The sequence below is a fragment of the Lepisosteus platostomus genome, chromosome 9 (assembly GCF_059453375.1).
Source record: "Lepisosteus platostomus isolate fLepPlt1 chromosome 9, fLepPlt1.hap1, whole genome shotgun sequence".
Lineage (NCBI taxonomy): Eukaryota > Metazoa > Chordata > Actinopteri > Semionotiformes > Lepisosteidae > Lepisosteus > Lepisosteus platostomus.
Window position 1 is genome coordinate 15,076,627 of NC_142619.1, and position 12,359 is coordinate 15,088,985.

At 40.3% G+C, this 12,359-nt stretch overlaps 1 protein-coding gene across 3 annotated transcripts in view; it reads right to left on the bottom strand.

Annotated features, from left to right (window-relative positions):
• Positions 1 to 12,359, bottom strand: part of slc23a4 (solute carrier family 23 member 4) — a 60,667-nt gene that overhangs the window by 14,749 nt on the left and 33,559 nt on the right. For all 3 annotated transcript variants that reach the window (XM_088646919.1, XM_088646921.1, XM_088646920.1), the window contains 2 exons: positions 1,792 to 1,951; positions 348 to 529 (listed from right to left, as the gene is read on the bottom strand). In XM_088646919.1, the coding sequence (XP_088503045.1) occupies positions 348 to 529; positions 1,792 to 1,951 (342 nt within the window). The remainder of the gene's footprint in view (positions 1 to 347; positions 530 to 1,791; positions 1,952 to 12,359) is intronic.

Here is a 12,359-nt window from a genome sequence, read left to right on the forward strand (position 1 = left end):
CTTTGCATAGTTTATGTTTCTGTCATTGTTCAGCTGTACAATACCATGTAAATAAAATGTTTTTATTAAATTTCTGATTCAATAAAAATATTTTTATTAAACTTAAAATTTGATGAAAATGTTTCCTACACTTTTTATTTTGCATAATCAGTTTTCATCAGTGTTGGACTTGCTACAAATCTCAGATTCAAAAGATTTAAATCTTTTCTCTTGGAAAAGATTCAAAAGAAATGTTAAACATTCTGTCTTTTCAGAAGCAGAGAATGTAACATTTTAATTCACAATGATACATAAAGCCTTAGCCACAGCTTTTTATTTGATAAAGTAGTTGTGAAAGATGAACACACATTGAAGAGATCCCCCAGTGGATCCCTGCATCATTCCCAGCTGACTCAAACAGGGACAGACCAATGAGAGAGATGGTGGGTGCAATGGTGAGTGGGCCAATAAATTTCATGAGAAGACCAATGAGCCCAGAGAATCCCACGAAGATCTGGAAACAGGAGGCTACCATGATTGATCCCTGAAGCTACAGAAAAAAAGGATGCAGAATAAATTCTGTACAGCAATCCAAATTAGCATGCTCCCTATTTTTGACTAAAAATAGTACAGCTACTATAACAAAACTGAAGTGTTTTGTCACAAAACTACATTCGATTAAAAACTGAACTTCCCAAATTTTCACAACCTTTTTATACATATTAGGACTACATTCAATTCAATTTGTAATTATAAAACTACAAACAATCAAAGCTCTTTGCCAGTCATTATGGCTGTTTTTATAGCAGACATTATTACTGTCTCTCCCCAGGCCCTCTGCTACAAATCCTAATCCCCAGTTTAACTGATACTGTGAGTGTCTGTCTTATAGTATGGGTGGACCAGCCAGGAGTGTGCCCTGTCCCTCCTGGATTGGACTTAAATAGCGGAAATATTTTACTAGGTTGCTGCTGCTGGGATTTTTCTTATCTCGATTCTCTGTTACTCTTTTCATTAGGTCTTCCCTATGCCACCATCACCTGTATCAGTACTTTGATCAGGTCGTCCATAGGCAGTTCAAAAACATCCTAGCTGTTTCTCAGATTTGATCAAATGTTCATTTCAGCTGAGAACTATCTTGAGGACCAAAAATAAGATACTGTCCCAAAGAGCTACAAGATTACATACTGAAGGGAAAGGTAGCAGGTAGTACTTTCCAAAACTGAGAGAGAAGGAATTTAGATAAAGGTTAGAGTGGCACTAGGTGGAGCTTTCTCTTATTGATAATTAGGTAGACTTCAACTTTTTTCCAAGCAAATAGAGGTCATAGGGTAAACAGACACTCCAAATAGTCCTACATATGGTATGACCCAGTTACAAGGTGATTCAAGAGCATTGAAATGATCAGCAATGTGAAGAGTAGCAGCAAGATAAAAGGAAAGCCCCAAAGGCTGCTTTCCACAGATCCATAGCAATCACCATAAAACAAATTTTTTCGTTGGACAGGACCAGGACAAATTTCATGTTTTGAAACAAAAATTCAACACTTAACATATAGCTAAAATTTGGTCAACTCCTCATGCATCTTACAAGTTGGATGTACTTTAACTTTCATTAAGCTGAGCTGATGATTACTACAGTTACTGTCACTACTTTTTGAAATGTTTTGCAAAATACAAGAGTGCTAGTACATTTTTCACAACGTAAATTAGCACAATGCCTTTGGTAGTTAAAGTATCATCTTGTCTGTAACACCTGCTGATAACTTGCTGGTCCTTATCTAGCTTTTGTGACCTGTACATTTGCGCTTACCTCTCGAATCCTGCTCTGCCATACTTCTATGTACTCTGGTGAGCTGGTATTAACAAGACTGGCATTGTGAGTCCAGGCAGGACACTTCCACTTAGGCATAGACATCACAGCCAGGGAGGGTGCTAGGAAGCTAAATGTCCCTCCTTGGAGAATGGGCAACCTAGCACACCAGAAATAAAATAAGATTACTTTAAACTTTTCCAAGTTGAAATTATTTCAAATCAAATCAAAGTTTATTTATCAAATGCACAACAATAGTGTGCAGCAGTATTTGCTGGCAATGAAATGTTTTTTCTGCGAGCTCACAAAAATCACAAAAACACAAAAACACAAAAATCACAAAATTAAGGTTATGAAAATAAGGTTACATAATAATAGATGTAATAGAAATTGAATAAAACTCAATATGAATAGCTGCTATGTGTCCATGGTGTATGCAATATATACAAGTAGTGCTGTATGCTGAATACAGTGAAAACTGTGTGTCCATGTAGCCATTACAGGTGATTTGCTAAAGGAGCTGCAGGTTGGCTATTTAGTAGTCTTATTGCTTGGAGGTAGAAGCTGTTCCATAGTCTGTTGGACATGGACCGAATGCTTCGGTACCATTTGCCAGACGGTAGGAGGGAAAACAGTTTGTGACTGGGATGACTGGGGTCCTTGAGAATGGACCTGGCCTTCTTAAGACATCTAGCTGAGTAGATATCCTGGATGTTTGGTAGCTCACAGATGGTAATGAGCTGCGCTGACTTCACCAACCTCTGCAGTACTTTGCGATCCCAAGTAGAGCAGTTTCCATACCAGGCAGTGATGCAACCAGTCAGGATGCTCTCAATAGTGCACCTGTAGGAGTTGGCCTGGAAATGTGATGGCATGCCAAACGTCTTTAGCCTACGGAGAAAGAATAGGCGCTGCTGTGCTGTTTTGACCACGGTGTTGGTGTGGTGGGTCCAGGTTAAGTCCTCTGAGATGTTAACTCCCAGGAACTTAAAACTGCTGACCCTCTCCACTACAGTCCCATTGATGTAGATAGATGTGTGATCTCGTCCCTGGTGTTTCCTACAGTCCACAATCATCTCCTTAGTCTTACTGATGTTCAGAGAGAGGTTGTTCTCCTGGCACCATGCTGCCAGGGTTTCAACCTCCTCCCTGTACGCAGACTCTTCACCATCTGTGAGCAGGCCGATGACTGTTGTATTGTCCGCAAACTTAATGATGGAGTTTGAGTTATGCCTGGTGACACAATCATGGGTAAATAAGGAGTAGAGAACAGGGCTAAGCACACAGCCTTGGGGGGCTCCAGTGTTTGAAGTCAGAGTAGAGGATACGTTGGTGCCCACCCTCACCACTTGCGGAAGTTCCGTCAAGAAGTCCAGGATCCAATTACAGAGGGAGGTGTTCAGTCCCAGGTCCTGGAGCTTGATGACAAGCTTTGAGGGCACTATGGTATTGAATGCTGAGTTGTAATAAACAAACAGCATTCTCACATATGTTCCTTTCTTATCCAGGTGTGAGAGGGCAGTATGGAGGACAGTGGCAATAGCATCTTCTGTTGACCTTTTCTGGTGATACGCAAATTGCAGTGGGTCTAGGGTGTCAGGCAGTGAGGAGGTGATGTATGCTTTGACAAACCGCTCGAAGCACTGTGAGTGCAACAGGGCGGTAGTCATTCAGGCAACAGACAATGGTGGTTTTCTTAAAGCAGGAAGGAACTATAGACTGAGCTAGAGAGAGATCGAATATGTCTGAGAAGACATCTGCCAGCTGGTCTGCACATGCCTTCAGAACATGGCCAGGGATAGCATCAGGGCCAGGAGCCTTGCGTGGATTGGTCTTTTTAAAAACTTTACACACATCTGCTCTGGATATCATCAGTGGGTTTCCGTCTTGGATTTTTGGAATCTTCCTGACTGGATCTGCGTCACTGACGTCAAACTGAGCATAGAATGAATTTAGCTCATCATGAAGAGAGGCAGACTGTTGTGCGATATAGCTGGGTTGCGTTTTGTAGTCTGTAATGGTGTGTATACCACTCCACATGATCCATGTGTTGCAGCCCTGATAATATGAACATGAATATTAATTTTACTCTGTAGTTGTATTTAGCTATTTTGATAGCGTTCCTGAGGTCGTATCTGGATTTTTTGTACTTATCCATATCGCCAGAATTGAAAGCAGCTGTCCTAGCTTTCAGTTTGGTGCGTGTCTCGCCATTTACCCACGGTTTCTGATTTGGATATGTGCGAACAGTAATCCTGGGAACCACGTCTTCAATGCATTTACTGATGTAGCCAGTAACATAGTCTGTATACAGATTGATATTATTTCCGGCAGCTTTGCGGAAGATCTGCCAGTCAGTGGTAGCAAAACAGTGATTTTGTATAAAATCTGATTCATCCAACCAACGTTGAATGGTTCTTAACGCTGGCCTCTCCTGTTAAAGCTTCTGCTTGTAAACGGGAAGTAGCAGAATGGAGGCGTGATCGGATTTGCTGAAAGGAGGTTGGGGGAGGGCTTTGTAACCATCCCGGAAGGGAGTGTAAACATTGTCCAATGTGTTTGTTCCAGGTGTCGGGCAGTCAATGTGTTGATGTAGGCTAGGCATTGTTTTCTTCAAGTTCACCCACTATGATGAATGCCCCCTCAGGACGTTTATTCTCGTGTCTGTTAAGGTGAGAGTGTAGTTCATCCAGTGCCTTTGTGAAATTTGCCTGCGAAGGAATATACACCACTGTGAGAACCGATGTGAACTCCCTCGGGAGATAGAAAGGGCGACATTTTATTGTCAAATGTTCAAGATGTGTAGAGGAAGATGTTGAAATAATCTCATGTTGTATGTCATATCCCATTTAATTAAAATAAGATAAGATAAGGCTCTGTGGATGGAAGGTTGCTGGTTCGAATCCCACGGCCGGCAGAGGAATCCTACTCCGTTGGGCCACTAAGAAAGGCCCTTAAACCGAACTGCTCCAGGGGCACTGTATAAACGGGTGATCCGGTGCTCTGACCCCAAGCTTCTCTCCTTGTCTGTGTATTTCATGGAGAGCAAGTTGCAGGTATGTGAAGAGACAAATTCCTAACACAAGAAATTGTATATGGCCAAAACAGTTATCTTATCTTATCATACTGTATGTCATATCACATTTATTTACTAAGTGACTTGCAAAGGTGACTTGCTTTAACAACTGCAGCAATTACAGTAATTTCCTTATACAAGGTATTACAAGGTATTAAGATTAAGAGTAATCACATCAGGTACAATCTCCTCTCTTATGTGTGAGTAAGGACAATGTACTTCAAGTACCCAGGAGAAGTACCCAAGATATTGATCATATTCTTGTACACACAGAGAGCCTTTCTGGATTTCTTTTTAAATACATTAACATCATATGCATTGAATACAGAATTAGATTCAGTGCTTTTTATCAAACTGAGTTAATTAATAAAAAAATATAAACTTTTCTGAAAAGAAATTAAAAGAATGTTCAGTCTGTCATTACATTTTTAGTTTTGATATGATTATTGCTATGAGTTTTTGATCTTACAAGTATCTTAGTAATATCTATATTGAGGTGGGTAGCTGCGTCAGCATGCGTAGGCTGCAAAGGAACAAGTAATAGGCTTATTCCATGCTGAAAAAAAAGAAGAAAGAGAACACAACGTTTCGGCCGTGGAGCCTTCTTCAGGTGTGAGAGAGACAGGGCAGTAGGCAAAGGTAAAGTAGCGGGAGAACATTCCCCCCTCCCAACCTTTGTTCTATATGTCCCAAACTTATATCTATATTGATATGACCAGATAGTCAGTGGCTATCAAAATGATTCACCCACTAGCACGTTTTTACATTTTATGTTCACAATCTGGAATTTAATTGGACTTTTTTACCTTTTCACCATTGACACAAAATTATATATAGTGTATACACTAGATACAGTAGTATATACAGATCCAGCCATTCAAAATATGCAAAGTACACTTCGTCAATATGTGGTGGGCGTGGCGCATCATACTGCATCATACTGCATGCAAATTGTAGTATGATAATAGTATCTGGTCTCAGCAGATAAAAAAAGATAAAATGATTTTAAAAAATCTCAGCATTTGAGCTGTTGCCAGAAAACACCCGCTTTTGAATGCTGGTCACTGCTGAGGGACAATCTTTTTACAATTAAGAATTTAAGTTGTATACTCTTTAGATTTTTAAACATTTTAAACTGTGTATTACAGCATGTTAATCATTAAACATTAAAAAGTCCATATATTTTATAAAAGCAAGATTGCTCAGTTGGACAAAAGTACACAACCTTCCCTTCATCATAAATATTTCAATTATAATATTTTTTATGCATCACTTGGTAACTTACATGGGTTCTGGTTTTAACATGCTTGTTCTAACAGTATTAAGCTTATATTCTGTAGTTCATAAAAAGTTATAACATGTAATCTTTTTCTTAGAATACGTAGTAAGACCACCACTTGCTGTGATTGTAGAAAGATAAGACCACTTTCTTAGCCATATACGATTTCTTGCATTAGGAATTTGTCTTTTCACAGACCCCAGCTTGCTCTCCATGAGACACACAGACAGGGAGAGAAGCTTGGTATCACAGTGCAAGGTCACCCATTGTACAGTGCCCATAGAGCAGTTGGGGTTAAGGGCCTTGCTCAGAAACCTAATGGAGTAGGATTCCTCTGCCGGCCACGGGATTTGAACCAGCAATCTTCCAGCCACAGCTGCAGATCCATAGCCACAGAATCACCGCTCCACCCCAACAGATCAATGTTGTAGTGATTTAACATCACTTGATAGTTATATTAATATGGAACTGTAGGCATCCTCTCACAAGGCATCAATAAATGTAGGGGTTTTGTGCATTTACTGGGACAATTATTAATTGTAGCAGTAAGTCACAAAATGATTCTTTGATGGCTATTAGAATCAACCTTGCAGGATAACTCAAAAAACACACACACATGGGTACTAATACACGAGAATACATTTATTAATACATAAAATGTGCATATAAACATAACAGATCTTATCGTGAGGGTTAGCAGAATACAAAAGGTATATACAGTATTCAGTCACGAAGAGTTACAAACCAAGGACATACATTCAGTATATCATTCATTTAGACCATTTTGTAAATGAATTTGGTTACAACTTCTACACTAGATACTCAAAAGCAAGTACATCACTCATAAAAATTAAATTGATATCAACTGGTGTTGAGGTAACAATTGAATTCTCGAGCGGTAATGCAGAATGTTGAATACTTATCCAATCTGTGTGGATTCAGATCTCCCCTGGACACAAACAGCGGCAGGCTTGTTGCTGTGTCCAATCGGCGATCTCTGGTTCTCTGGTTCTCGGTGCCAGGCAGTGCTCGGTGTGGCTGGCGGTGTGGGAGAAGGAGGGGGAGATTTCTGCTGCGATGTGCTGCTGATGCTCTCTGAAGACCGGCTAGTTAGTTCTGGCTTACTAGCAGAGTTTCTGCACAGGAGAAAAGTGACTGCGGGTCCAAGCAGATCACACTCTTTAGACAAGAAGACCGGTTCGTTCCTGATATAGTGCTAGTTCTGAATACTGATTTCAGCTGTCCACAGTTCCAACCGTAGTTCACTTGTTGATCAGGTGAGCTTTTGCAGTGGGTTCAAGAGGCCTGCTGCTGGGCTAACCTCGGGTGGATCCTTTGGTTATGCGCTGGCAACTTCCGTTCTCGACTCTTAGAACAAACGTCCTGCACTCGGACACACTGGCCATTACGTGATTGTCCGAGCTGAGTCTGAGGATGTCCAGGAGGAGCTCTGAGTCTGAGAAATGTCCAGGAGGCGGACTGGAGGAGCACGCTGGGCTCTGTGCTGCCTGTTTTTACCTGGAGGAACTACGGTCGTTCATTGGTTGAAAGTTTCATGGGCATTCAAGACCCACATGGGGTTAACCTGCCCTACCAGTTCCTGAGGCTGAGGATGAGTAACAATGCACTCTGACCTTAGAGTTGTTAACAACTTAGGATGATACTCTCCCTTGGAATCTCAGACTGTAAGGCGCCAGAGATGACCATTTATTAGGGTTGCTGGGAATCTCAGCTTTGGGAGTTGTTCCTTATCAGGACACTCTATCAGCTAGAAAAATACCTTAAATGTGAAGCAAATGGAATGGCCTCTCTGTATCAAGCACCACTGAGATGAAGGAGAGAGGGACAGGCAGGGAGCAGCAAACTTAAATCATGTATTTTAATAAGCCTTGTCACTACAGAACCGTGTAACAAAGCAGCTAAAGTATTACAAGTTTTGGAAACATTTTGACATTCACTTCTTTTTTAAAAAGAACTTCTATTGTCCTATTGTCTATTGTAGTAGTAATGAGCACTGTAATGTAGCGAGCTGCACCCAGGTGGTTTAAAGTCCGATCAGAGCCGAATGCATAGAAATAGTCCACTATTATAGCTTATTGTAAACATGATGTATCTCTTTCAGTATCTCGCCGCTGCCACATCAGGTCAGCCCCCCACCGTCAGGGACTCAAACCCAGGCCTCCGGCATCACTCAACAGGGACCCAGCCTGTTGATCTAAAGAGATCTTGCAGGCAGCAGGCGAGGGCGCCCACCTGAACCCTGAAGCGTTACATCGTGATATTGACATGCTGTGCTGGCCGGGTGTTTTTATTGGGGTTCGTGCTAGTTCATTAATTTATTGGTTTATTGCACAATAGTGTCACAGCTGTGGAAGCAAACTTTATGGTTTTGTTGTGATGATACTGGAGAATACTTGCATGTGAGAAAATTTGTGGAGTGGTTTGAAAAAAATGTTGTTTATCTTGTGTAAACATTAACTGGAGGCTGGTGAGTCCAGCGTGGTCGTCGACGACCACAATCTGGAATAAGAGGTGCACTTAGTGATTAACAAGTGGGTCGGGAAGCACGTAGATTACAAAGGATTTAACATGCTACTTTAGTTACAATGGATTTTGAGAAACACTCGTAAATTAACAATAGATCTTTAGATAGAGTTTCCGATGTTCTTAGCGCTACAATGCTTTAGGGAAACTCACCTCAGAGCGTTACTTTCTGTCTCTCATAGAGCCGAATGCATAAAATAGTTAACTATTCTAGCTTATTGTGAACATGATGTATGTCTTTCAGGTTTACACCCGAATTGAGAAAATCTATATTTTGTCTCCATCCAAATGTCGGCAGCCTGTAATCACCGGAGTAAAGTTAGTTTGAAGTTCGAAAACGATTTTTGCACATCTGTAGAGTTTTCACAAAACCTCCTAGAGTTGCAGGAACACTTGCTTTGTGTATAAAGTACATTGTGAAGGTTTTCACAGCCTTCACTATGTCGTTTTTATGCCATTTTTGTTTTTACCACGCACAAATATTCTTATGTCCATATCTTTGCAAGGGAAACACGGAAAGCCATCAAACCAAATGCATTTTAAAGACCACAACTTGTGAAAATGTTCACAACCCCTACATAAACGTATCAGTGAGCTAATTATTTTTTTCTGACACTCAGGCTTTTGATTGATGTGCAATTATGCACTGGAACACTGGGGGACTGCATTGTACATGCATACTTTCACAACGCGAGAAATACTGCTCAATATAGTTTCATGCAAAAAACCCATATATGACCATAGGAAGCAGAACAGCACAGCCTTCAATTACCCAGACTGTAAGCACAGGAATAAAGCTTTGTTTTATTTCTGAAATCCTTTCTTTATTTCCTGTTTTCATTCGGCAGGAAAATTCATATTCTTTACTCAACAGCTTTTTAAAAACAGCATCCATGATGTTTAAATCACGATGTCCATGATTTGTTTTTACACAGAAGACTGACACAGCTTTGGGTTGTGAATCTCTTTTTCCCGTGGTTTTATTGAATGTGGCACTATGCACTGGGATAGGGGGATGCTGTTCACGAGCCAATAGCATTTGTTTAAGCACCCACAATGCTGAAAGTAAGTGTTTTACACACTAAGCAGGTCCTCTGACCTTTCCATGCCTTGCTTTAGGTTGTAAAATCTTTTTTAGTTTTTTTATGATTTTTCAATATGGCACCATTAGACATGCAATACACTGGGATAGTGGGGTTTTCTTCATGACTCAATAGCTTTTTAAGCGCAACACCCACAGTGCTGCAACTAAGTGTTTCACACCCTAGGCAGGTCCTCTGACCTTTCCCAGCTTTGGTTTGTGAAACTATTCTTTATTTTTCTATGATTTTTTTGAAGATAACACTACAGGTAACACACTGGAATAGGGGGGGTCTTCTTAATAAGACCTGTTTACAGTATAGTGTCCCCGTCACTATACTGGGGCATTAGGACCCACATGGACCACAGGGTGAGCGCCCCCTGCTGGCCCCACTTACACCTCTTCCAGCAGCAACATTTAGTTTTTCCCAGGAGGTCTCCAAACCAGGTACTGACCAGCGTCACACCTGCTTAGCTACAGTGGGCTGCCAGTTGTGAGTTGCAGAGTGATATGGCTGCTGGCTTCAAGCAATTATTATTATTATAATTAATGACTCAATAGCTTTTTAAGCATAACATTCACAGTGCTGCAAACAAATGTTTTACACACCAGGCAGCTCCCCTCACCTTATACAAACTTGCTTTAGGTTGTGAAACTTTCCCTTATTTTTAAATTATTTTTTCAATATAGCACCATTAGAGAGGCGGTACATGGGGATAGGGGGGTGCTATTCAGGAGTCAACAGCTTTTCAAACACAACATTCAAAATGCTGCAACCAAGTGTTTTACACACTAAGCAGGCCCTCTTATCTTTCACCATCATGATTTCGAATATGAATCCCTTCCATAATGTTTTATTATTTCTGGACGATAGCACCATTGGACAGGCAATACGCGGGGACTTTCAAACCACAACACTCACAGTGCTGCAACCAAGTGTTTTACACTCTAGACAGGCCATCTGACCTTTCACAACCTTGTGTTGGTCTGTGAATCTTTTCTGCAATGTTTTATAATTTTTGGAATACAGCACCATTAGACAGGCAATATACTGGGATGGGGGGTGCTTCCAGTAATTTCTGGGTTTCCTGTGTTTTATTTCAGTTTCACATTGGTTCTGAAAGTTAACACTTATGCAAGACATACTGTTTTTTGGGCATATTGAAACTGTTACTTAGCTTTCTTTCTGAGGGGAGTTATCCTGAGAAAAGATGTACTTTTCTTTACTGTTTTCTTGATTTTCAAACATAGCTATTATGCTATGCTGTGCAGTATGGGGTGGCTGTTTATTTATCAATAGTGCCTGGAATCTAAAACCATTAGAAGGGTTACAAACAACAGGAGGCCATTCACTCAATATAGCTAATGTAGTAGTTAAGAATATATTAATCTAAAGAGTTAATCCTGCTTTTTTTTAAAGAAGCCCAAGTAAAATGATCAAAAACACAGTTGGACACTTGTTGAAGTTGACCTACAACCGGCTAAAGAACTGCCCCTTGCTGTCTGTATTAAGCCTAGTTCACTCAGTAGTTTAAACTAAGTGTAAAGTGCTAAGGAGAAGAATGCATAAAGATACTCTCACATTTTTATTAAAGCTATCGTTTTTTTAAATCTTTTAAATAATGGGTGCTCCTACAGTTGAGAGGTCTGCATAAAGGACCCAAGGAATCTAAAAGCTTCACAGCTCAAGGGCAAAGTATCCATAGATTTTGCCAAAGCTATTTGAATCAAATGGCTTTTTTATTCCTTTTTAGGAACATATTTATAGCAAACAAATAATGCCTAGGGATGTTTTTTACAGCAAGAAAGTATGTTCTGTCTGTACAACTCAAACACATTTTGGAGTACTTTCACAATGCTTTTCTGTTTTAATTAATCCAAACATTTCTGGCTCAAGCATGCCAAACCACGTGGTCTTTAACATCATCTCTGAAGACATGGTCTTCCCCCCTTTGTTTTAAGATTACTGGATAGAACACCAAATTGCATAAATATTTAATCAAATCTGTCACATCTGATTTTTATCATTGCAATGGTTGTGCATGCATGTAATAAGGAATACAACAATTAAAAAAAGATTTGATTTATCGATAAACACTTCTGTGTTTCCTTTTTATATTGCTGTTGGATTCCTTTTCCCTAGTTTACAGAACCAACACTCCTGCAGATAAACTTATAGTCCTTCCATTGAACTATGCTTTGTTTTTTTCAAATCTATCACTACATTTCCTGCTTGCAAAACCTACCACTGTGACATTGTGCATATCATACCCTCATCAGACCAGGGTTTGCAAAATGTACATATCCAGGTGTCTGAAAAAATAGACAGGTATCTGAAAGAAAGGCTTCACATATCAAAGCAAGGTTGTGATGGGTCAGTGTGCGTGCCTAGTGTGTAAACCCCTTGGTTAAAGCATAAAGAGTATGGTTGTGCAAAAGCTATTGACTTGTGAAGTGCACCCCCCTATCCCCATGTGCTGCCTGTCTAATGGTGCCGTATTGGAAAAAGTCATTAAAAAATAAAGAAAAGTTTCACAACCCAAAGCCAGGTTGTATAAGGTGAGGGGGGCTGTCTGGTGTGTAAAACA